Below are 23,577 nucleotides of genomic sequence, written 5' to 3'. Positions count from 1 at the left end.
ATGGGTCCAGTGACGCTAGATGCTTGTTCCTATCATGAGAGAGAAAGTCATTTCTTAAGACATATTCACCGCAGTCATAGCAGTGTATTCTTCCTGGTGCCGACCTGGTGCCCCTATAAAACACCAAAGTGTGCGTGTTAGCGTCTAGGGTTGATTGAGGGAGACGCACGGAGCAAGATGTGCAATGGCCGTGATCAATGGGGTTCTCCATATCGGGGTAAGCTGCCACGAACGGCTTGGGATTTGCCATCGCAATTAGGACTGGCAGAAGGAACGTATGGCTATGGGTAGTGCTCTTTCGTTCCCATAGGACTTCTTTCACCTGCCTTCGAGCCGCGTCCACGCGGAAGATCTCTTCCATAATGGGTTTTGTAAGCACCCTACTTGGGCCAACGTGCAGAAGCTCGTCGTCTTGCTCGCAATCTTCCAATTCACCACCGAAGCAACGCTGTCTTCGTTCGGAGAGCAACCTTTGTCTGAAGACTTTTACTTTCTTTTTTCGTTCCTTAACAGTAACAACTGTAGCCACATCCTCGTCTGGGCAAGGGGGTTGGCGTAGCCCTATTAGGCCTGCCCAGGGCATTGGTGCATCTTTATTCCTCGCAAACCCAATACTACGGCAGGAGTCCATGCGGGCAGTATCTTGAGGCAAACCTCGTATTGCATTCTGAGCGTCAATACCAACATCCTGGGATAAATAGGCTTGTAGTATTCCGTCGTTTGAATGACCCATAAGCTGCCTTAACTTAGGTGCTGATGTCTTGCCTTCGATGCCATTTGCAAAGCCTCGTCGAACTGAATAAGGAGAAACAGTATCCTTATATCCACACCTTCGCCCAAGTGCAGCTAGTGCGGTACTAAGGTTCGCTGCATTCCAGAGTCTGTTTGGGCTGATTGATTTTCCCCCCGGGCCGTCCATTGCCCGAAGGACTGGCAAATTCTCCTTTTCCTGTTTAATAGGAAATTTCACGGATGTAACTGTAGGGCTTAGACACCGTTCGTCAAAGTTTATGTTGTCCCTAAAGACGTCGTCTGCGAGGGCCAAGTAGAGGAACCATCGAACCGGGCATGCGTGAGTGTTGGGTTCTTTTTCTTCGTATAGAGTAATAACTTGCCTACACTATAGTTTAGTAAGTGTTCATAATACTCTTGCAGAACAGTATGCTTACGATATACCCTCCACACCTCTCCTATGCTTGCGATTTCGAAGATTTATCTTCAAGAGATACTTGAGAGACTTGTCTTCCTGCCTGTGTAGGTAAAGAGATACATCTTTGTACAAGATCCCCTCATTTGAGTTCCAATGGTGTGATGATTCTGTAATCTTGCCTGGTCGGAGGCCGTAGAAGGAGGCAAGTAGAAGATACCATGTCATTTGTATTATCTGACGAGGATGGGTCCAGTTGTACGGGTCTTCGCACCAGAGGAAGCGCAGTATTTCCTCAACGTCGACATAGAGAGCGACTGGCTTCTCGACAGCCCGTGTGCAAGCACCCTCTCTAGAGAGGTCCTCAATAAACTAGGCCAATTTCTTAGTTTATGTTATCTAGACATTAAGCAAACCAATAACGTACCTTTCTTACTTCAAATACCTCACGTTGTGTGTAACGATGACCACTCCCATACCGGATTGCGTGGTGTAGTTGCTCAAACTCCTTCACGAGCGTTGTGATGCATATCTTGCTTGTTAGGCATCCGTGTCCCTTTTTTACTCTCCACTTGAAATATACCTTTACCTGGGGGATAGGTGGAGCGGTATCAAAGGGGTTATCATTTGGAGTGGGTAATCGAACGCTCTTAGCGAACTGTTTCCAGTAGGATTGAATTCTCTGCAGAACAGGTACCTCATAAGGTCTAGCGCGTGCCTTATCAAAGACCCCATCTTCTAGCTGAGCGGCAAGATCAGAGTCGTAGTCAGAATCGGCGTTAGAGTAACTTGACATGATGCACTCAAGAGAAATCAGGTAGCAAGGAGGAGATTCCGTAGTAGCAGGTAGCAAGGAGGAGATTTCGTGGTATCAGGTAGCAAGGAGGAGATTCCGTGGTAAGCAAGGCATATGGGCAGTTAAGTTCACATCTCCGCTGGAGAAAGCTTTGGTTGGTCTCCATCGTCGCTTCCGGAAGTGCAGGGGAATTCCCAGGGCTCTCTAGGTTTCCCGAATCCCAGTCTTGGTTTTTGGACCCTTGTTGTCTGCAATTTAAGTTCTCCTTTTCAGACCCTTGCGTACTCTTGGCGCGTGGAAATGGTATTATTTTCGATTTTCAAGTTTTACAATACTGGAACTGACTTCTACAATCCCTAAACTAGTGCACTGCCTCTCTCTGCCATACAAAGTAGCAGACAAGCTGGAGAGGCCAGGAGTTGGGATTTCGCGTTCAACTAAACGTAGAGGTTGCGAGCTTTGACGATTGCGATTTCGGGATTTATAAAAACAAAAGCTTTGATTATAAGTATCGAAATTGCAAGGACACAAACAGCGGGCAATTGGTCTAGTGGTATGATTTTCCCTTAGCATGGGAAAGGTCCTGGGTTCAATTCCCAGATTGTCCATTTTTGCCTCCGCATTGGCCGGAAGCAAACTTTTTTGGCGTGGAACCACGATCGCGACGATACTCTCGTTCTTTTTGGCCCATGTAAGACACCTAGACTTGAAGGAACGAGAAATGTGACGAAGAACAAAATTGGAACCAATCTTTGGGACGGCGAGGCGTGAGAGTTCCGAGTACGTCGAATTTCGAGGGCTGGTCGGAAAGGAAGGCAAAAGTGGGCCGTCTATGCGTAAGCTAACAAACGAACACAGTCTCGTGAACCCCGATTGTTATTCACCCTGTATTAGGATTGGACACGACTTACTACAGTACGGGCTGTTGTAAGTATGCACCGTCCCAATGCACTCCTCCAAATAATATTCGGTTTACCGACGCGAACGGAAGCAGATCTTATGTTGGAAAACCTGGCCTTCGATCTTCAGTTAGTTCGACAAGATTTTACAGCTATATCAAGGATTATTTTTGGACAAAATACCAATCGACTCCGCTTGGTGTAGTTGGTTTATCACGTTCGGCTGTAATATCTATTGTTACCGAAAGGTCCCTAGTTCGATTCTGGGAGCGGAGACACCTACCTTTTTTGCTTTTTCGTTCATTTTTCTTCTTTTTCGCTTTCCGAGTGAAGGAGGGAGGCTATAGAAAGTTCTCCAGAACCAGGTCGAAGTAGTGCGATGGAGCGTCGTCGTCCGGTGGTTCTGGCTAGGACTGACAGTACGACTGGCGTTCCCACCAGATTTACGGATCTATGGGTGGAACGAGAGATATTTCTCTGCCACTTGCGACCAGCATCCGCCGCATCTGCCCCTTTAAATCCGACCCAGCCTACACCTACGCCGTACAAGGCAGATTACCAGCCTCCGTTTCCATTCTAGGCGTATACCGTGGACCTGGCCCCCGGATACCCGCCGCGCGAGCTTTCAACCAGCGCTACGGTCACGTAGATGTGAGGCACGGCTGCCAACGATACCCTACCAGAGTCGGCTCTGTCACGGCACGCAAGCCGCTCAGATTCTGTCCGGACTCTGCCTCTGTTTCATTTAGCGCCAGGCTTGCTTGGACATCACCACCACAATACATATTAGCCTTTATATACAATCACGAAGAAAGCTCGGCATTTGTCTGAACCTTATAGCTAATGCTGGAAGGGGAATCGTGGTTCAATAGCGTTCCCGCAATCAGTGAGATGGATATTGCTGATTGCGAGTAGACTTTTATTGCGACTCTGAGAAGCAGATCGTGATTCGCATCTCTCCAACTATCTAGCTTGCGGCCGGAACGACCGCGCCGTACTGCGCCATCTAGGTTTCCTAAGACCTTACGGACTTTGTCGACTACGGCCTGTTAGTATTAACTCCGCCTTGTATGTTAGTGCTACCGCTATCTAATGCAATCCGATATATAAGTGCCTACCGCCAGCAAGCACTTAGTATGTTCATGCATCATCTGTTTGCGTCTTCTGCTACTTGCTTTCTCTGGCATACTTCTATTTAAACTCATAGACCGTTTTCTTTTGCTTTAACGATACGTTCCTATGATGGAATCAGTCTTTCGCATCCTTTTTGCACTATTACTTACTGTTCCTAAGGCCAGCGGTTCTCTGCCGTATAGTATTCCTCATCTAGGTACTTCCAAACTCGATGCCTTTCCACCCAATTGTCTAACCCAAACAAGACCGAGTCTATCGGCGCAGCGCCCTTGAAGAAACGATCACGTTTTCAATTCCAACGACACCCATCTGGGTGTTCTCCGCAAAAGCACCCCTATCAGGAGACACATTGGCAAGCACTGGCCCGAGTTCCATCACTCCGCCCATCTCAGAACGCCCTCCCTTTCCCATCCCGTCGAATGCGACGACCACGTCCTCAATAACGCGAGGTACATCGAGCGGGAGTTCCCCATCTTCTTCCACTCAGATTTCCAATCGGCCGCCTTTTCCTGTGCCGGCGAACTCCACTCTATCTGAATCTGGACATCAGGGTACGCAGAGTACCGCAACTACAATCCATCTCTCTACAGTATCTACAGCCCTCACTCTGATCTCGACCACCAGCGATTCCTCTTCAGGTGTATCAGGTCCCTCACGGTCTCACAGCACAGTATTTCACACCAATTCCTTCGTTGTGACCACTATAATATCAGAAGGATCGCAACTCGTGACAACATTTACAGTCACCTCGAGTATGTCGAGCTCCCCAGACATCAAGACTGTTACCGAAACAGCACCACCACCTCCTGTTCAATCTGATCTATTTGGTCAGCCGACGCCACCACCGCAGCAAGGTACTCCACTACCTACCCCTCCGCAACCGGGTGCTCCTTCACCTTCCCTACCACCCCCAACCCCTTGGGTCTTCGATGCAGTTATTGACGGGCAGACATACCATCTTCCAGGCTTGAATGAGCCGCCCGTCGAGGTATTACTTCTTGATGGTAGTGTTGGCGTACTCCACTCTAACAAGGTTATACTGCGCGGCCAAACATTGAATATCCCTGCTGGGCTGACATCTGCTCAAGAGATATCCGTTGGGGGTCAAACTATCACGGCTCAGCCTGGGCCATCCACTAACCTTGATCGTGGAGGTAATGGAGGTGACAACGGAGGAGGCGGTGGAGGCCCCCTTGCAGGCCTTTTCAAAGGGATCGGAAAGGCCGTTGGTGCTGCGGGTAAAGCCGTGTCAAGCGTTGCAGATGTCGGAAAAAGCGCCGTGGACTTTGCAACGGGGACCGGTGGTGCAGCAGCCGGCACCGTCGCCAACGCAATGGGAACCGCACTGGGTAACGTTAACGACGTCGTTGCTACCCTCAACGGTCTCCGACAGGTATTTCCCCTGGACCAGCTTTCCTTTACTGCACTGGGCACATTCACATCGGCACAGAACCTTGGGCGTGGCGTCTCCAACTGGCTCACTGCGACCTCGAATGCGCTTAAAGGGTTTGACAGCCTCACACCGGATATGCAGAAGCGGGTCAGAGATAACATCAATGAATTTGGTAAGCCTGGTGGAGAGGTTGAAAGAGCGGGTGAGGCGATGAGAGCGTTTGAGGAGTTTCCGTGGGACCAGGAGATTCGGCAAACTTCTGCGGTCAGTAGCGGTCAGCCTGCTGCAACTGGAACAACTGGTGCGAGCTCTGATCGAGCTTCGCCAACTCAGACCACTGCTTTGACAACGGAGAATCCTCAGGCGACAACCCAAACAACCTCAATCACCTCCTCGAGCAAACCGGCCTCATCACAACGCCCTGAACAGACGCCAACTCCACATTACATCTGGACAAAAGTTGGAACCTCCATGGATACCTTTGAACAGTTCATCCAACAGCTCGATGGGAGTAAAGGGGACAAATCCATTTTTGAAAGCTTTGGGAACCAGGTCTATCTAACCGACCTCACTTCAGAACAAGCAGCTTCATTGAAAGACAGGCATGATTTCATCATGCAAGTCTATGAGCCGTCCATTGGGGACTTGAATGATGAGGGCCCTCCGGAAGAATTCCTCGCGATTCCCACAGGCAGTGCCATGCCACCTCGCCATTCTACCCAAAGCACTTTCCAGCAAGGAGAGCAAGCTGTACAGCTTACCACATCTTCAAGCTCACGTTTAGATCGCAGGGGTATGATTCCAGCATCTCCTCAGACACCATACTGGAAAAAGATGATAGCACAAGCACCAGGGTCCTCTAGCAACCCATCACGTCCGCCTCTCTTTATAGCTGATGAATCCGGTGGTAAGGGAACGACCATATACATTCTTGACGACGGCTTTGATGTCGACATACTCGTAAGTTCTCAGTTCCTAGCCCACACAAATGCTGATATCAGAAAGGAGCTAGCATCGCAGGGACGTAAGGTAGAGCACTTCGTGGCTCCGAATAAGGACACAATACCTCCAAGATTTTTGGAAAACCATCAGCGACTCTTTCCTAACCTTCGCATTCTACCCGAAGATATACGAGGAGTCTCCGGTCATGGCACGAAGATGGCTTCCATAGCTGCCGGCAAAACTATTGGTGTTGCTCCAAATGCAGACCTCTACCTGTTGAAGACGAAAGGGGCTTTTAATAGAGGAGACGCGCCGGATCGTCCAGACACTGCCTTAGGTGCACAGGCCGTAGCCATGTTAGGGTGTCTCAATCGCATCCAGTTCCACGTAGAGAATAGGCTTAAGGTCGATAAAGATGCTAAGTCTGTTGTCAATATGTCGTTTGGTAAGCGACCTTCACGCTTTCCATGAGTAATGGCTGAGTAGCTCCAGGTTTTCCTGCCTCAGATGGCGAGTCCCAGCACATGGAAGCGGCGTTTATCGAGTTCTTCGCATGGGCGGAGAGAAGACGCATCCCTGTTGTTCTTGCTGCGGGTAATGACAATTCTCGGCCTCTCCACCAGGGCATTCCACGGAAGTGCGGAACGCCTGACAACATGATCATCACAGTTGGAGGAGTGCAGGAGGACGGATCGCTGTATGAGCAAACAGCCCCTGATATTCCGAATGAGGATGGGTCCATGACCGTTTTCGCTCCGGCTGTGAACGTTTTTGCCCCTGGAAAGGAGGAGATATGAACCCAGACCCCTTTAGGCACACTGGGACTAGTCAGGCGGCTGCTATCACGGTAGGTCGAACAACCCTCTTTGCCTGATATTACGCCCTTTAGTGACTATAATTCAGTCTGGCCTTGTTGCCTACATTTACGGCTGCATTGGCGTATGCCTAATCCACGACCCAAGCGTACCCTCGCCAGAGGAGGACATCAAGAAGTTCTTGGTCGCCCATGCATATCCCAGAGTTCCACTACCAGCAGCTCCCCCTGAAGGCTGGTCCAGCATCCCAAAACTGAACGTCGTCTATAACCTTGCAAATGGGGACACGGCGCATCCTGAATCACCCTGTGCAATTCATTTCCCAAAACGCCAAGATCAGAATGTCACGGCGTGTTCTGCAATCTCTACCCCAATATCTTCTACACTTTCGGCGAGCCAGAGGTAAGCAAAAACCAATTCTATCTTAGTTTCATAGGCTAACTGTCAAAGCATGACTTCAGCGACCATTCTTACCACGACAACAGAGGCTGCCCCGACTTCTACGCAGATCCCAGCCGCAACGTCTATCGCAAGCAGCCCTCCCGCTGCTTCTCCACCTTCCGACCCGCCGAAAACCATGTGCCAAATAAGTGTGAGGGAAATCGACAATGCCGATCCTAGTAACCATGGCGAAGAAGCATGGAAGGTGGGAATTTCCCGTGCGGGTGCGTCGGCCATCGACAGTGAAATACCCTTCTGCTACCGCGCCGAGACGACCGATGAAAGAGCAGGTATCGAAGTCAAGTGCCCCCATCTCGGATCGAGTACGATCTCCGTAAGGTGAGAAAATGGCGATGACCTGCGTTTTATCTGGGGGGATAAGACGTGGACGGCGTGGAATAATGACCGTTGTAAACTGACAGAGGGCTGGCATAATACCGACTTTTACGGAAAGGTACGCGCGAATCAACGAATGGAATTTAACCTCGTGCTCACGATAATCTTAGGACCGAAGGACGCGGAAGATTGAATGCACTTTTGAATGCACGGTTGATAGCTCTGTTGCGCCCTTTTACGATTACCCCGAACTCAACCAAACGATAAGGTCACCTTTCTAATATATGACTTTGGGCCATACCATTCTGCAGCAAGGAGCTGTAATGGTTGGATTATGTGCAGTAACATAGTACATATACCTGAGTAGAATGTATCACATCGGATTCAATCGCCCATTCTTCAAGCTTTATCTATCATAGGGCAGGCTAAAAATGACAATGTCATCAATCAATTTTTAAGTTATTAGACAATGAAAACGCGTCAAGAATCCACATTCGAACTATGCTTATGCTATTGCCACCTCGTAACTCATCCTTGACAAGTCAGTCTTCTCAATCGTCATATGAGGAGTCACCACAGCTTAGCGTCAAAGAGCGACGACTCATCGGCTTCCCTTCCACTATATAAGGCAGGCATAATCCACTTTCTCCAAATCACGCAGCGATCTCTCAAGCAAGAATCTCTAAGAATCCTCGTTCCTAATAAGGCAGGGCCTCTCATTCCCAAGAGCATTTCAGACCAGCGAATAAAAGATATCCAAACCAGCAACACCTTGGAAACAAAGCCCAGCGCCTTCGATCTATCTTCTGTTACAGATTACCCTCAGAACTGTCCATTATTCCACTTCTTCTCCAGTTGAACTATCCTGGAAATCGATTCGAACAGTATGTGTATCTGGTTTTACTGGTGGTTTAAACATTGCGAGGAACGCTGTCAAAAACTCTTCCACAACAAACCGACTTTTCGAAGTGGAGGCCGAGAGCCGATTCATCCTCTCGGAGGTTATTACGCTTGCGAATATGCTTCCAAGGGAGAGCCTTGTCCATACACCAACACTGCGCAGGGGAACCCGTCGGGGATTAAAAAGACGAACTCGGTTTGGACGGGCGGTCTGAGACATGCCTGCAAAACTATATCCGTTCTCGCGGAAAGAGACAATTGCACAGACGTTCATCGGTTGCCTAGGTGCAGGAGATAATCTAGCGGCGAATGTTTCCACAGAACTCTAACAAGAGTCTTACCCGTCCAGAAAGCTATATTCGATTCCCCGTACCTGGAGCCGGCCGCACAAGCCTCGTTGGCATCCTTTACTGGAGAAACTTGCCTTGGATCAATATCAGGAGGGTAGCGTAGTTCTGCATGCGGAAGGGTTTCTGTTTTGCTTTCTAGATTATGTTATAACTAATCCTAAGCTGTAATGGCTAAATATACTCCTAAAGTCACATCAATCTCTAAGTCAATTCATCTGCTCTTGTAATTCTACTGGTCAACCCTTTGTGTGTGTTGCGATTTTGAATTTATACTTTGGTCATCTTATCCTCTTACCTTATCTGTAACTCCTCGTTTTCCTTCAACGTAGTGTCCTTTTGAGCCGATTTCGGAAATTCATGTATAGCTTGTCTGCTTTTACACGGTAGTTCGACAGATTGATTCTAGTATCCCCATGATTTGTTTTGCCCATTGCACCCATACGCCAACCACTTCCCACCAACCCTCTTCATTATAACGGCTCCCAGACGAAGTAAAAGCCACCTTGAAGCTCTAAGCTTACTGAAAGCCATAGAGAAGCTAAATGAACGCGTATCTAACGAAACGAGTAAGTATAGTAAGCCTGTTAAACGAAGCGAGAGATTACCATCACACAAATACAGTCAAAAGGTAGCGAGGGAGATGTATGTGTAGCGTGATTGCATCAGGTAAGAAGCAGTGTATTGTCATTTTTGATTCTCATAGTCATTGGCAGGGGACATGACACACGGAAATCTGGGATTCCATGACAGAACCAAACCAGCCGCTGCAATTACAATACACAGATCATAACCATCAGTCATAGTCTGGTCATCATTCTCTTTGACACCGGAGTCCCTCGGTCCGGCTTTCCTATCAACATCCTCCACAGTGGTTCAAGCCTCCATGGTCGCCACGAATGCTATCACCACTACATGGTGAGTGCCAATCGCATATGCCTCCGTATCTCCTCCGCAATGAGGTGCCCAGCCTCCTTCGAAACATTCGAACCGACGTAGAACATTTGATGTCCTGAGCCATCCACGTCTTCATATCGCGCTTTTGGCAGTTTCAATGCCATGCCGGCTACTTCCTCGATGCAGCCTAAAGCGGCTATAGGATCATACGGAGTGACGAGCGTGTACGGTAAGAGTCGCTCAATATCGACGTCCTTCTTTTCAACGAGCTCCTTAGGCAAGTCCTTGCACATGTAGTCCAGAAACCATTTCTCGTCGCACCAGGGTAATCGTCGCTGCGCTATGGGCTTACACGCGTCCTTGTAGTACACTTTCTTCTGGATGTCGTGGATCGCATAGATGTAAGTGGCCACCTTCTTCATTGCTTTGGACGCATGCTCCGGATCGAATATATCTTTCTTGCAGCCGGAGACAAATGCTGCCTGCTTTTCATAAACTGAGCAAGATATCTTGTTTTTCTGGATGAAGTCGTAGAAGTTATTGGCTGCTACAAGGTCATCGGAGTTGTTTCTAGCCTCATCATTCGCAACCAGCTTCTTTTTCTCGATTTTCTTGCCCATGTAGGTGTCGCCCACGTCCACGATCTTACAGCCTGCTTGGATGTGTATTTCCGACACGACTTGCTTGAACAAGGATGGGTTTTGCTGCACGATCGCCCAGATGTCGCGAATGCTCGCTATGGAAAGCAGTCGAATCTTCTCCCTTTTGCGTTTGGCTTCGGTGAGGACCTCCGCTGCGAGCTCTAAGTAATTCTTGAAGCCAGTCCTCGGTTCGGCGGAGAATTCGGCGTTAAGGGCAATTTTTGTCCATTCTGCGTCTTCACGTTCGTTGTCCGTGCCCGTGGTACCTTCGGCGACTGGCACGTCCTTGATTCCCATACAGTTCCTTAGAAGCCCATAGGTCACTCTCGCTCTTTCAGTCACTGGGTGCAATGTGACAATGATGCCCTTGAGGTTGATCTTCTTCTGCCTGTGGTAATATCCAAGGATAAGCAAGGCCATCATATCATCGTAGTCATTCCCGATGTCGGTGACCACCAACACATTAGGTACTGGCATGTTTCTCGACTTAGTTGGTAAATCAGGTGGTGGAAGGTCGTCCTGAATGTAGTTGTTCGTACTGTGTGGGGTATCCTTCGTTTGCCGTGGATGGCAGAGTGTGGAGATCCAACGCAGCATGTGAGAGGTTTATATAGCCCAGTTGGGCGTTCTTTGACTGTACACTCTGAATTAGCGTGTGCAAACGGTCTGAATGAAGACAATCAGTTGTACAAACAAGAGTCATTGACGTGGCGCGACAAGTTTGACCTGTGCTTTGCGCCATGCTCATACAGTGACTTACCACCCACTATCAGCTTTGTCCTGGAGGCATGCCGACGATTACGCCAACCGCCCGCTACCACCTCTCAATGAAGATGTGGTATGTTCGTTGTTATGTACAGTTCTGTCACCGCCTTCCCACGCGACTGAATGAGTATCGTGATTATGGCTGAAGTTGTGGAAGGAGGCTGAGCTGAGGCAGTGCATCGGGGAACAATTAGCGAACAAGCCAATAGAATGAGAGGCTAGCATGCTACCTGCTCTTTCGGAGCATAGTTGCTTTGCATTATACATCAACGGTAAATACTATCGAGTCAGGATATTTCCAGGTAAAATATTGAAATTCAAAGACGCGAAAGGTCTGTTAAATACGACCAATTCACGTGACCTTCACGTGTCAAACCTCAGCAAACTTTTGTTCTACTAATGGACCTTAAACTCTATGTCTCTGAATGCCATTAATACTGATTTATATCTTCTTCCAAGTGCCGTAGTCTATCAGGCATCAATCTTGCAGGATGTGTGCGAAGGATTGCCTAAGCCCCAGGTGTTCCCACCGGGCACATTGACAAGTGCGAGATGAAGCTCTGAAAATTCAAGCTCAGCCTCAAAATTACAAGGGTAGTCCACAACCAGTGAGACTTAGCAGAATATGATATGAGCCTGAAATCGAAGTCGGGTGACTGTAGCCGGCGCTTCGGATGCCCTAGGTAGAGTTCAGGTCTTCGTTCGATGCATGCACTACGAGTTAATTTGAATCGAGAAGCATGATGAGGGCATTGAGGGTACTGCGTCGTAGCAAGACCATACGCATGACTCAAATGTCAGAGTGCTGAGCTCCATCACAGCCTACCCTAGCCTAACGAACGCAGAGGCACCCTTGCCTCATACTCAATCACCCGGCATGATAACGCCCTGTAACTCATCGGTTAGTCAAGCCCCATACGCTCCCTCCCGACGGCTGTACGATGTTTCGCTGCCTAGAATACTCCGCCGATGCATTGCAATGTCTCCATTGGGTTCTCTTGTTTCGAAACTTCGCAGACAGGGAAGCAGTTGGGTGAAGGAGGGACTACCCTGGTCTATTCTGAGTTCTGACAGACTCCGTCGCAGACGGTACCGCATTATTATGCGGACGCAAGAGTAGGATGTCAGGCTGAATGTGGGAATATAGATTGTACGGGCAGGTCTGGATCCGGGATTAGACAGATATATGTATATTCGATGTGCCTGGTGGTAAAGCCTCTCCAGATAGTTCGCTCTCTTTCTTCGAACTCCAACACAACGCCCTTATATGTGCTTTAGGAGTCCCTGTGCATACGTCCAGAGAAAAGTTCACCACCAGCATCGTACCATGGCAAACCCTGATCAGTATAAAGGTCACGCGTCTGCTGCCCGTGACTCTAGGGTCTTCCTTTCCGGACTTAAAGGATGCACTCCAGCGAAGACGGCAGGTTGTCCCTCTTCGACGGTACCCGCTCCATCGTCATCCGAATCCAGGGCCGGCAGCATACCCGCAAAATCTCCAGGGTTCAACAGTCCGCGTCGGCCTGCAGAATCCAACTTCCCGCGTCCCATCAGATCGACAGAGACGAAACCACAATCAGAACTAGAGCAGCGGTTTGAAATGATGCGTAACCCGCAACCGCAGGTCAGAGCAGCGCTGAAGTCGCCGACTGAACTACTTCGAGATCGCCTGGACCTCTCACCTAAGAAACGGGCCTATGAGAGAGTCCGAGTCTTCATACCTCCGCGTTCGATGCCAGGTGAATGTATTCTTCCAGCTCCTAATAGGCTGATAGCAGCATTTGCACGAGGAGATGTCTGTGCACGCACTGAAAGAGGAAGACCGTCGTGGTGGTGTGCTCTAGATCAGGTCGTTGTTTTTGACGGAATGGAAGCAATCGAAAGCAAAGATGCCACAGTTTTTCGAACACGGAGTAGCAAAGGTTTGAGGGTAGCAAAACGAAAGAGTGACCTGGAAAGAATCAACATTCCGCTAGAGTGCACACACTGCTGGGAGATACTGGGTCGTAAGAAATGGATATATGATGTCCGAGTATGTAAGCGGGCGGTATGTTGGGATTGCAGGGAACGATGTCGGTGGATAATGGAACAAGAGATGACAAAATGCGAAGATCAAGATGAAGTGAGGAGGGTCAGACCGGACAGTGTTCTCCAAGAACAAATGGAAGACTAAGATCTGAAGAGAAAGATTGGGATAGGGGTACGGTTAAAGAGTCCAATCGAGACACTCGGAGGCATACAAGAGCGCCTGGAGGAAACAAAACAGGCAGGAAGAGACTGATAGACAACATACTGGCGCTTCTGAAGATGTAGAGTGTAGCTACCTTTTCGTCCATACCTAGACAATGTTGCCATAAGACACAGGTCTTCGGTCTCAGTCCAGCTCCATCGCATCATCCATGAACTCGAAGGGCATATCGTCCATGTCCATCGCTTCTTGAAGGCTGCACTCCTCGGATCCAACTTGAGACAATGTCGATCCCACGAAAGAGTAATTACTGGTTTGGTTAAGGACGATGTCAAGGGCATGCTCACAGCCACTGAGAATCGTTCGCACCATAACACCAAGTCCCAGATCCTTCAGCCTGATACCCAAAGTTTCCTCACCATGGACATTTTGCCACTGCGAGGAGAGGAGCTTCTCGTCTGCATCCTTCCAGCGGTTCCGGTAGTCCTTCGCAAGAGCAAGCTGCATTTGGATGTCCTGATGACCCAGAGCAGGACAAAGTGGATTCTTGGTATCGGTCAGAGCATCCAGGAGGTTGGCATGGAACTGGTGATCGGCTTGGAGCTTTCTCTTGGCATAGTCCGGATCAGTCAGAAGACGCAAGCCGATCAGGTTCGACCTTGGAGCATTCCCTGATACGAAGATGCCAAAAAGTGCGAGACAGACCGTCAAATATCGCTCCAGAAGAGTGTAGAACTCAAAGAAGTCGACCTTGAACATGGACTCGGCTTGCTTCTTTTTGATGTTAGCCGCTTTGCTACACTGCTCCAAGGTGGAGTCACTTGCACTACTCATCCCTTGAAAGAATGTGAAACTGTATCCTTGCTGGGCGACAGGACGTTCATCTGCAGGTTGTTCGCTGTTCAATATTTCGACTGCACGTGCGTATGAGGATGCCAGAGAGTCCGCCTTCCACTTCAAGCGGATCAACAAGCGCGTGGCCCTTTCTTTTCCCTGCTTGAGTCGCTCCGAACGAGATATAGCAACACCTTCGGCGGCCGTTCGTGTAGCATACTTCGATGCACTCAGCGACTTTGCTGACATCGCCTTGGCAATCAAGTTGAAAAGCGCTCCAAACGAGCAGGACGGCTCACTGCGGACCGAAAGTATGGCTGAGGGACAGTTGGATAAGTGTACGAATGCGAGTTTCCATGCAATGCATAAAACGGAAACTATGCGGGAGAAAGGAGCGTATAGTGACGGGAACCATCCAAACATACGACCAAAATCATAACCACCGCGTATGTATAATGTGTCCGTACAGCCCTAGGTAGGCGGTGGTTGGTGGTGTAGGTGGTTCACCAGGTCTGCGTTTTGATGGTGAAGGCTTGTTGTGGCGTAGACGCTAGCCGCGAACAGTTAGCGTTAAATGCTAGCCTTGCACCCTGGGACATTCATCGTACACAGTATGTTCTCCTTACCTCTTACATTGAATATTCGAAGGGTCCTAAATCCTCTTGCTACTTGTTTAGCTTCCCTTTGAAGTGTCCATATGCTGTCTCAGCAGCACCAATTAGTGTACAGCCTACAGTTCGGGGATGAATCTCTGGGTTTAGCTTTGGTGCAGCTTGCTGTGCTTGTTTTACAGCAACGGCACGCGTGCAGCGAAAGGAGGGTGAGGAGGAAAACGTTGCAACGTGTTGGAGAGGCTCAATTCATCATATTGCCCTAACTATGTCGCACCGTCACACCTAGACAGACAAAGGTAGGCCAAGTGAACACCAGTTCTGTAGAACAACGAATATCCTGTCCATGCCCTTTTTCTGGCGCTGATCTTCTACAGCTCAACTCCGAACCATGAAGAGTCCTGCGTCTTTGCCAGTTGTCTCACACCGACCAGTCCATTCCGCCGTCCGTTCCCGTACCGTATGTTACTTCTCGGGACTACAAGCCCAGTAAGTAGGCCACCATGCACTTGCAGTGGGACCATACCTACTTCTGTAGCTTGAGTCCGCGAGCCTGTGCCTCAGCAATGAAGTGAAGGTCGAGAATCGTGTCGCTCGCCAGCAGTAGCACCTGCGGAGGGAGAGAGGTCCCGTCGCGCGCGGCCTTTCCAAGCAGGGCAGCCAGATCCTTGATCCGTTTTCTGTCTTCGTCCGTCACGATGCCGGTGGTGTATTTCATGATGAGGTTAGTGGGACCGCCCGCTTTGAGAAAGCCATCGAGGCCAGATTCGGGTTTGGGAGCAGGCTTGGTGTTGGCGTTCTCCGCGCCCGTGGTGGAGATGTCGAGGCCGGCGAGTTGCGGCGCGAGGGCGTTGGCGTCCGACATGGTATTGCAAGCGCGAAGGATTCTGCTTCTAGTAGGTTGGTTCAGGATGAGGATGGATATTGCTCATCTGATTCTCGGAGTGCGAAGGAATCAGGCCAGAGAGAAGGTGGTGCCAAGGAGAGTTGAGAAAGTCGGTGAAAGAGAGTGCAACGGGCTCAGAGCTTCCGAGATTCATTCGACGGCGAAATTATAAGCAGTAATCTCCGACAATAGCTCTGTATTCCTAAGCGTCGGCTCTCACTATGACTTTCCTTCGGTCGTTTTCAAGCCATCTAACAGTATGATGCCCATCGAAGCCGGCAAACGGTCTTATCGCTCGACTGGCACTGATGCAATGCATGTGAAAACAAAGTAGTTAAAAATGAAGAGATGAAGTGTACTACGAGAGATGCCCCCATATGTAAATAATGATGTGATTGACTAGCCATGCCCGTCGCCCTTGGTCCTAGCGTGCGAGGGCGAAATAGTATGACAAGAGACAGAGACAGAACCCGCTTTGATAAGAGAACATTGACTGTCCCAGAAAAATAAAATTCATTACCTGTGAGAACAACCCTTTGGGTAAGGTCGGGAGGCGAGATGACCCTTACGGGTAAGCATACATATGTACTCGTTTTATCATCAGAGCCACAGGGAGCACCTGTTCTCTATCCCTACCCTTACCCGTAGGCATCCAGTCATTCAGAAACTATATATGACTCCGGTGACAGAATCGTACTCAGAAGCCGCATCTTGGACGTATCTTTTGTGAGCATGACTCGGTGTCCATGGGCAATTATGCCTCTCTCTGTATCATAAAAAATCTGCTCCAGAAAGCACAAAGGTCTTACTAATGGCTTTACATCAGTATATAACGGGAATGAAATGTATGCTCGTCGTACATCTTCCCAAGACCTTAAGAATACTAGAACTGAAACCCTTGGATAGGTGATTCCTCAAGATTTCCTTTTTCTCTATCACTCTCTATCGCGGCTCTAGAACACAATGAACAGCTCAAGGGCACCAGTTTCCGGATCTACGGAACCCACTCACCCTCGGAGAAGTAAAAAGCGTAGCAAGGAAGCGAGAAACATGTGTGATCGACGTTGGACTCTTGAGCAGCTTGGAACCGATAAGGAAATAAATGCCCAAGTATGCGTGCCTGCCTTCCTAAGAAATCGACTCAAGAACTGACGGAGCAACTAGTGCCGACAAGGACCGGGACTTCAAGCGCGCCCAGGGACTATTGTCACTAATGCTACAAAATGCCGTCCATGCGAGGAGTTCAAGGAAGAATGTACAACGGGTAACGACAAATATATGATCAGAAATTTCGATAAATGTGACAAAAAGACGGAATTTGAGGTATTATTGGATTTCCGAGGCGATGCCGTTGTCATGAGCTTTTTGGCTCTGGAATATCAAGAACAAGGAACGTTCTGAATGATCAAGGCTAGACAAGCTGAGCGTGGGACGCGTCCACCGCGATATGCAAAAAGAGTCTGCAGCGAATGCAAGAGACTGGGGTGGTCGGCTTCCGTAAGATATTTTAAGGTAATGTCGCATTGACGAACTGTCAACTGAGCAGGAGACAGTGCGATAGATTACAGCCACAGTGCAGTCAATGCGCTAATTACAATCTCGCCAGTTATTGTAGATACGAGGATGAATAGCCTTTTCAAGCTTACGGCGCTGCTATAGAGCTTCCGCTGTTTCATGTCCGCTAATTATGTATCTAAATTTGGACAGCGTATGTGTACTGTAAAGGGACGGTCTAAAGTAAGGATTTGGACTGATTCGGGGAGGGAGCGACATGGAACAGGGTGGAGAGATAGCGAAGGCCTACGACTATTGCCCCTGGTGACCTTGTGATGGGTACTTAAGGCGGGACTGAAAACGGCGGGGGTTCTTTCAAGAAAAGCATGAGAGGGGAAGGATGGCAGTTTCGGGTTAAGTCTCAGTCCAGTATTGATACTCTCTGTCGAAAGTTGTACGATTTTTCCTTCCCTTCTACGGTATTCAACTTCTACGTTTGTTTTTGCTACTGGCTGCTTCCGCTTGCAGGTTCAGTGTGGAATCTATCCCTGGACTACGCTAGGACAGTTCTGGAACGTGAGATCCTGATTGAATATGCAAGTGGCAGTTTCTGCCGAATCACAGTAGAAATGAACCTTGACGGAGTGTGTGAAACCCGGGTTGCTATGGCTGCGAATGCGTGGACGCAAGAGTCTATAAGAGACCGGTGAAAGCGAGCGGAAAGGAATATTTCGTTTCGCAGACGAGTCTCGAGATGCATCAATGTCTACTCTTTCCGAATTGCTCAACCGAAGTGCAGCTCTTATTCCGGGTATGTCGTCGTGGTACCATTTACATCATAGTCGCAGCACGCTAAACTCAACGCAGTTGGTCACTCAATGCTTGTCTTAACCACCACTCGTTCTCTCTCGCTCTCTTTGTTCTAATTTCACAGCTGCGTCATTCTGGCCACGCCATGATCTTAATTGGCTTACTGCTTTCGTCCCCACTGCTTGTAACACACGTTGGAGATCTCACCATGGTGACAGATCTAGTGCAATGGCCATGGTACCCTACCTAGCCGCGGGGCTTCATACAGCTGCTCTCACCTTTGATCCATCCAGTGGCAGCCGGATTAGTCTTCCGCTGAAGGTACATCATCCGAGCGAAGCTTTGCTTACTATGGTGCCGACCTTCCCGCATGACGACAATCAAAACCATTGGGAAGCTATCGAGCTCAACACCCGACCTTTGGACCTCTACACCCGCGAGATGTTACTATCCGCAAAGTCCTTCCAAACCGATTAGTAAACAGTACTCTAGAACCCTCGAAGATGCCCTTGGCATGCTTAATAATGACCCGGGAGCTTGCTGGGGCGCTATGAGCCGGCCGAGTAGCATCACGGGTGCATCTCAAGCTGTTCCAGAACCCTTGAATGACGCATCTGGCTTCTAGCTAAATCCAGCGTCATACCATTTCTGCTGTTTGGCCCTGATCATAGTAGTTGTATTCCCAGAGGATTGTTTCAATTGGTGTCACTGACGCCCGGCAGAGCTCAGGTGAACAAAGACTGGCATTCCCGATGCGTATAGCACAACCCTAAGAGCAGAAACGAACAAATGAGCAGCGACGGGAGCGGTGTTTCTATGAAGCTTTCATGTTAGGCCGGGTCACCTGAATGTGACGACATCTGGCGGAACGACATGACCACTGATAGCGTCACTATGGGGAGGGTTCGCTGCAAGGCATAGGCAGTTCGGGGTCCTATGATGACTTTCCTGCGATTACTTGTATATTAGAGCCGATGAAGCTTGCTTCTGATCCTTTTCCATTGACGTACGTTACATCCAGCGCTGAACCGCACCCTGTCCGCTAGCCCTGTATCCATCAGGATCATCACCGTCTTGTCCGCTCATCAGCAGCAGAACCCGGAAGACTAGCAGTCCAATATGGTTGGCCTTTCTCACACCGCCGCTCGCGTTGTCGTTTCGGCGTGCAATTTCATATCTTGGGTCTCGTCGATCATCGTCGTCGGCATCACAGGCTACCTTATCAACAACTACACGAATGACATGAGACTTATATACTGGATGGTCATCTCCACAATGACACTTGCTTTCTGGATACCGTCCTTTATACTTCCGTGGCTCAGCCGCGACCGATACCATCCCTGGTACTTCCCACTGAATCTCATTTTCTCCTATCTGTAAGTCCCTCCATACCCCTGGCAACCCGAGGAGCCACCGAGGACCGAATGGTCACTGACATCCGTTGCAGCTGGCTTACGGCCTTCATCTTCGCGGCTCAGGCCTACAATCGCGGCCCGTGCCGCTTCGACTCACCCCGTGGCGCCCGCTGTTCCCTCAAGAGAGCGAACGAGGCGTTCATGTTCATCCCTTTCTTCTTCATGTTGGTCGCCGTTGTTGCCGATTTCTTGGCCAGGGGGGAGGATCGGCCTACCCGTACACATCCCGAAAAGGACGTGAGGCCGTCGGCTGACACGAGTGCTACTACAGGCCACGTCTGAAGTGAGCCGGCGCTCGTGTCAGTCCACGGCCGCTGTTTGGAGTGAGCAATGAAAAAGAGGGCTAATTTGAACGCCGAATATCGCGTCGACGGCGGTTATGCTATACAGAAAAGGCAATCTTCCTTCAGTTGGGTGTCTGTTTTATGTCGATCGTCGATCGGTATGATTATTTTCGATCAGGAAGGAACCATAATTGGGCCGGGTTATTCTCTAATGTCTTCGTTAAGCAGTTGCTTCCAGTATCTTCGCTTTAATTCTGATAGCTGTATACCCACACTCACTATTCGACGTGGGGACGTAATGATATCCGTCTACACGTCACGCTATCTGCACTGCTGTGTTTGTAAATAGGTTCCCGTTTTTCTTATTACATCTTGGTCTCACTACTCATGCAGGAACCCTGCCGACACCAAGCCGACGAGAAATATAAAATAGCTATCATCTTGTGATAGGACTTCGCAATAAGCTCATTCGAGTCTCATGAACGTGAAGGATATGATGCCGCCGAAGCTCTTGTAAATCCCCCTCAATCCCCCACCCATGAGCAAACCCCATACCTGACCAACATCTGCCCCACCACCACAAAACCCCCGACAGCCTGGCTCGCGCTGATCACATACAACATGACCCTCATTTTCGGCCCGAGCCCCGCCCACTTGAAGTGCTCCTGCTCCGCATCCTTCCACTCTTGGTCCTGCACCCACCACAGGCCCGAAGTTGCGCCTACGCAAAGCCATTGCAGCGTATAGGACTTCCAGGTAGCGGACTCGGAGTTCGGAATCGTGCCAGATTGGAAGCGAGTCATGATGCCATTGATGGCCAGAGGGGTCAGGGATATCAGAAGTGCAATGGTATATTTGAGGAGCCAGAAGCGGCGGGCAGAAGGGAAAGGGAGACGGATTGCTACTTTGCAGCGGACTACTTTCGTCAGGCGGTCCCTGCGTATCGATATATCTTTGATTGGGTATTGGTGATTCCATAGGGTTTTTAGGTGTTCGGAGTGTGTGTAGCGACGGCGAATGTTGTTGCAGGAAGGCAGAAGTAGCAACGGCCGTTCACTTGATGGTCGAAGGTCGACTGTGAGAGGGTCGCTGAGGACCTTGTACCGATGTTGCCCCTTTGATAATGCGATCATATTGCTGGCCTTCTCTCCAGAGAGGGATGGGGACTGAGCCACGTGTTTCGATGCACCAAGGATCGTGAAACTTGCAGTCGTGGACATTCCACCAGCGACATCTGACACCTCCGAAGAGAACCTCAAGTCTTGCACATCATACCTCTCTGCACAAGAGTCAACGTCGTCACAAAAACGGGTTTGTGTCTCCACTTCGTCAACTGCGGCAACCGTGCCCTTGAAGGAACCCCCTCGTGATCTTGCTTCATCCATGATACTCGATTCGACCATATACAAGCTTGCGTAATCCGGACGACAGAGGCTCCCGATAAGATTGATGGTACTCATGACGGCGAATGGCGCGACGGTGAGTCCGAATGCCGCATATCCAAACTGTTCGATTTGATCTCCTTGGGAGCGGTAGAGGGTCATTGACGCATACGCGGTCTGGGCAAGGGCAAGGAGTGCCTTTACAGTGTTGTAGTTCGCCGCAATATCTAGTTTTCCTGCGGATACATCGTTTTTCAACATGCAGTCCCCTGGAACGATGGCGAAGGTGTAACCCTCCGGCAGGTCGTATGTCCCATGGACGGTCTGACGGTGAACATAAATGGGATGGCCTAATTGTGAAAGTATCCAAGGTGGTTCGTAGGTAGCGATGTGAACACCATCTGCGGTGGTATGAAAAGCTGCGTCTGAACTTAAGTCCGCCGATGTCTCATCCGGAGCCATCTGGACGACGGCATTCTTAACCTCTGAGCCGTCGACTGGCCTCCATTTGTTCGTCCTAACCACCATACAAAGAGCTCCACTCTTAGCTGCTTTCCTCAGGTCGTCCTTCCAGTACCAAAAAGCACCACTTAGAATCGCTTCGATCCCCCTATACAGTCCCATCGCGGGGTGAAGGAGACATCCGATTACGGTTGCGGCAAAATCAACGGAGCGCTCCCCTGGCCGAGTGATGACGGTTGCAGCATGGGCGACATAGTTGAAGAGGAAGAATACGATGACGTCCGTCCATTTCGCAGGAGTGCAAAGAAGACCAGGGGTGCCATGGTTTGTTGTGCCTTCAGGAAGTGCTAGAGTGATGTTCTGGAGCGGTCGGGCAGAGACGCAATACAGCAGAAGTGAGATGTGAAGGAAATACTTCATCCTGTCGCATTACGAAGTCATCCTGTTCACATCGGGAAAGCAAAGAAAAGCTCGTAGCTTTCTGGATAGCATTTGCACGTTCATCAGAGTTGTGAGGTTGAATTAGCCTTGACCGGAATTTCGTATTTCTCGAAACTCTATTGGACCAGGCGCGCCAGGGCTAAGACGGCGGTCTTGTGGCAGATCAAGGCGGTGCATGATGCTGGGTTTGTATCGACACATACTGTGATAAGTTAGTGGTCTGCAGATCGTAGTCGAGCATAAGGGGTGTACTGTTTAGCACAGGAGTTTGATTGGCCTCAGTTCTCATCGATCTCGTCAGGAGTTCCGCACTCCGGAAGTGTTTCTCCCATCAGCAGAAGACGAAATAGAAAAGATGTGGAGTTTCCTCTCAGCACGCAAGGAGGAATAGAGTAGCGCAAACCTCTTCATGTGTTATGCGCATTGCGTACCACATCGACTAGTGATGTTCAATGCACGAGAGCACACAACGTACCTTCTGCTATGGTTTTCGGAGCTAATAAACACAGGAGCTTACTCTGTACTGCATTCCGGCCGAAGATGTTAATAAAGACGTGTGATCGTGCTTCGCGATAGCTTGTGCGAATCATGTAATGTTTCCTATGAAGAGCTTCATACCAATTCACTGCTAGCAGCTGTGAGAGAGCCCCCGCCGAGACAAGCTTTGCCAAGTCTTCACCAACCGCATTCGGCATAGCTTTATGCACCCGAACGCGGCTCGTCTCATACTGTGGTATCAGGGGTAAATATTTGACATTCGCCACCAAGGAGACAGGGGTAGGGCACGGGCCATGGAACTGCAGAGAACCTCCCAAGGGTCAGTTTTCATCCTCTCCTATACAGATTACTACTGTTTAGAATAAATTTTTACCTCTAGCTGCATCACCACGGTTGTTGTAATTCACCTCGGAGTTACCTTCTTCCATCCCCAATATCAGAGATGACAGATCAACGCCAGCATCTCACGTGCGATCAGAGACTACAGGTTCAAACACTATACGACGCTGGCTTCACGCTCCATCAGATTGCTAGGCAATTAGGCATCTCCTATGGCCAGGCACAATATGCGAACTCTCAGCCACGCGTTACCCCTAGGAAACGACCTGGCCGGCCACCTACACTGTCAGAAGAGGATGTGGATGAGATTGAGCTGTTTGTTGTAGCCTCTCAGGAAGGCAGGCTCATGACCTATGTGCAGTTGGCTGAGCAATTTAAACACCTTGGAGCTACATCTGAGATCATAAAAAGAGCCTTTGAGAGGCGTGGTTACCGGCACCGGATAGCAAGGCAGAAGCCTCCTCTCTTAGAAAGAAATAG

The 23,577-nt window shown here is 49.5% G+C and overlaps 7 protein-coding genes and 2 non-coding genes across 9 annotated transcripts; 5 read left to right on the top strand and 4 right to left on the bottom strand.

Annotated features, from left to right (window-relative positions):
* Nucleotides 1–74: 74 nt before the first annotated feature.
* On the bottom strand, nucleotides 75–2,163 carry EI97DRAFT_504387 (uncharacterized protein; the record flags this gene model as incomplete). Its single annotated transcript, XM_033802821.1, has 4 exons — nucleotides 1,575–2,163; nucleotides 1,170–1,519; nucleotides 170–1,115; nucleotides 75–113 (listed from the first exon to the last, which is right to left on the bottom strand). The coding sequence occupies exons 1-4, from the start codon at nucleotides 1,941–1,943 to the stop codon at nucleotides 75–77; spliced, it is 1,704 nt and encodes a 567-aa protein (XP_033649791.1). The 5' UTR covers nucleotides 1,944–2,163.
* A 316-nt stretch (nucleotides 2,164–2,479) lies between these two features.
* Nucleotides 2,480–2,551, top strand: EI97DRAFT_t87. Its single transcript has one exon. It is a non-coding gene; the product is annotated as a tRNA-Ala (tRNA).
* Nucleotides 2,552–3,032: 481 nt separating this feature from the next.
* On the top strand, nucleotides 3,033–3,118 carry EI97DRAFT_t88. Its single transcript has one exon. It is a non-coding gene; the product is annotated as a tRNA-Tyr (tRNA).
* Nucleotides 3,119–4,654: 1,536 nt separating this feature from the next.
* On the top strand, nucleotides 4,655–8,226 carry EI97DRAFT_470584 (uncharacterized protein). The gene is made up of 7 exons (XM_033801777.1): nucleotides 4,655–6,329; nucleotides 6,375–6,756; nucleotides 6,804–7,072; nucleotides 7,144–7,158; nucleotides 7,215–7,528; nucleotides 7,577–8,021; nucleotides 8,074–8,226. The coding sequence occupies exons 1-6, from the start codon at nucleotides 4,731–4,733 to the stop codon at nucleotides 7,908–7,910; spliced, it is 2,913 nt and encodes a 970-aa protein (XP_033649790.1). The 5' UTR covers nucleotides 4,655–4,730; the 3' UTR covers nucleotides 7,911–8,021; nucleotides 8,074–8,226.
* Nucleotides 8,227–9,802: 1,576 nt separating this feature from the next.
* Nucleotides 9,803–11,610, bottom strand: EI97DRAFT_437136 (uncharacterized protein). The gene is made up of 2 exons (XM_033799280.1): nucleotides 11,449–11,610; nucleotides 9,803–11,322 (listed from the first exon to the last, which is right to left on the bottom strand). The coding sequence occupies exon 2, from the start codon at nucleotides 11,163–11,165 to the stop codon at nucleotides 10,062–10,064; it is 1,104 nt and encodes a 367-aa protein (XP_033649789.1). The 5' UTR covers nucleotides 11,166–11,322; nucleotides 11,449–11,610; the 3' UTR covers nucleotides 9,803–10,061.
* Nucleotides 11,611–12,692: 1,082 nt separating this feature from the next.
* Nucleotides 12,693–13,802, top strand: EI97DRAFT_437135 (uncharacterized protein). Its single transcript, XM_033799279.1, has one exon. The coding sequence runs from the start codon at nucleotides 12,781–12,783 to the stop codon at nucleotides 13,624–13,626; it is 846 nt and encodes a 281-aa protein (XP_033649788.1). The 5' UTR covers nucleotides 12,693–12,780; the 3' UTR covers nucleotides 13,627–13,802.
* On the bottom strand, nucleotides 13,727–14,965 carry EI97DRAFT_232763 (uncharacterized protein). Its single transcript, XM_033793963.1, has 2 exons — nucleotides 14,467–14,965; nucleotides 13,727–14,415 (listed from the first exon to the last, which is right to left on the bottom strand). The coding sequence occupies exons 1-2, from the start codon at nucleotides 14,896–14,898 to the stop codon at nucleotides 13,828–13,830; spliced, it is 1,020 nt and encodes a 339-aa protein (XP_033649787.1). The 5' UTR covers nucleotides 14,899–14,965; the 3' UTR covers nucleotides 13,727–13,827.
* A 4,380-nt stretch (nucleotides 14,966–19,345) lies between these two features.
* Nucleotides 19,346–20,123, top strand: EI97DRAFT_485169 (might be a transmembrane protein). The gene is made up of 2 exons (XM_033802134.1): nucleotides 19,346–19,652; nucleotides 19,724–20,123. Exons 1-2 carry the CDS (start codon nucleotides 19,396–19,398, stop codon nucleotides 19,971–19,973), a joined length of 507 nt encoding a protein of 168 aa, XP_033649786.1. The 5' UTR covers nucleotides 19,346–19,395; the 3' UTR covers nucleotides 19,974–20,123.
* Nucleotides 20,124–21,315: 1,192 nt separating this feature from the next.
* EI97DRAFT_386258 (uncharacterized protein) lies at nucleotides 21,316–22,239 on the bottom strand (the record flags this gene model as incomplete). The annotated part of the gene is made up of 1 exon (XM_033796057.1): nucleotides 21,316–22,239. A coding segment is annotated over one exon (924 nt), but the record flags the coding sequence as incomplete, so codon positions are not given.
* Nucleotides 22,240–23,577: the final 1,338 nt, after the last annotated feature.

The sequence above is a fragment of the Westerdykella ornata genome (genome assembly GCF_010094085.1).
Source record: "Westerdykella ornata strain CBS 379.55 unplaced genomic scaffold EI97scaffold_41, whole genome shotgun sequence".
NCBI classification, from domain to species: domain Eukaryota; kingdom Fungi; phylum Ascomycota; class Dothideomycetes; order Pleosporales; family Sporormiaceae; genus Westerdykella; species Westerdykella ornata.
The sequence above is the reverse complement of the archived record's forward strand: the minus strand, read 5'-3'. Positions and strand labels throughout refer to the sequence as shown.

Coding starts and splice junctions, on each gene's coding strand:
- EI97DRAFT_470584 (XM_033801777.1), top strand. CDS start 4,731: ATGTCGAGCTCCCCAGACATCAAGACTGTTACCGAAACAGCACCACCA. Junction 6,757..6,803: donor TGTTGTCAATATGTCGTTTG/GTAAGCGACCTT, acceptor GAGTAGCTCCAG/GTTTTCCTGCCTCAGATGGC. Junction 7,529..7,576: donor ACACTTTCGGCGAGCCAGAG/GTAAGCAAAAAC, acceptor TAACTGTCAAAG/CATGACTTCAGCGACCATTC.
- EI97DRAFT_437136 (XM_033799280.1), bottom strand. CDS start 11,165: ATGCCAGTACCTAATGTGTTGGTGGTCACCGACATCGGGAATGACTAC.
- EI97DRAFT_437135 (XM_033799279.1), top strand. CDS start 12,781: ATGGCAAACCCTGATCAGTATAAAGGTCACGCGTCTGCTGCCCGTGAC.
- EI97DRAFT_232763 (XM_033793963.1), bottom strand. CDS start 14,898: ATGTTTGGATGGTTCCCGTCACTATACGCTCCTTTCTCCCGCATAGTT. Junction 14,416..14,466: donor TCTTTCAAGGGATGAGTAGT/GCAAGTGACTCC, acceptor AACATCAAAAAG/AAGCAAGCCGAGTCCATGTT.
- EI97DRAFT_485169 (XM_033802134.1), top strand. CDS start 19,396: ATGGTTGGCCTTTCTCACACCGCCGCTCGCGTTGTCGTTTCGGCGTGC. Junction 19,653..19,723: donor AATCTCATTTTCTCCTATCT/GTAAGTCCCTCC, acceptor CATCCGTTGCAG/CTGGCTTACGGCCTTCATCT.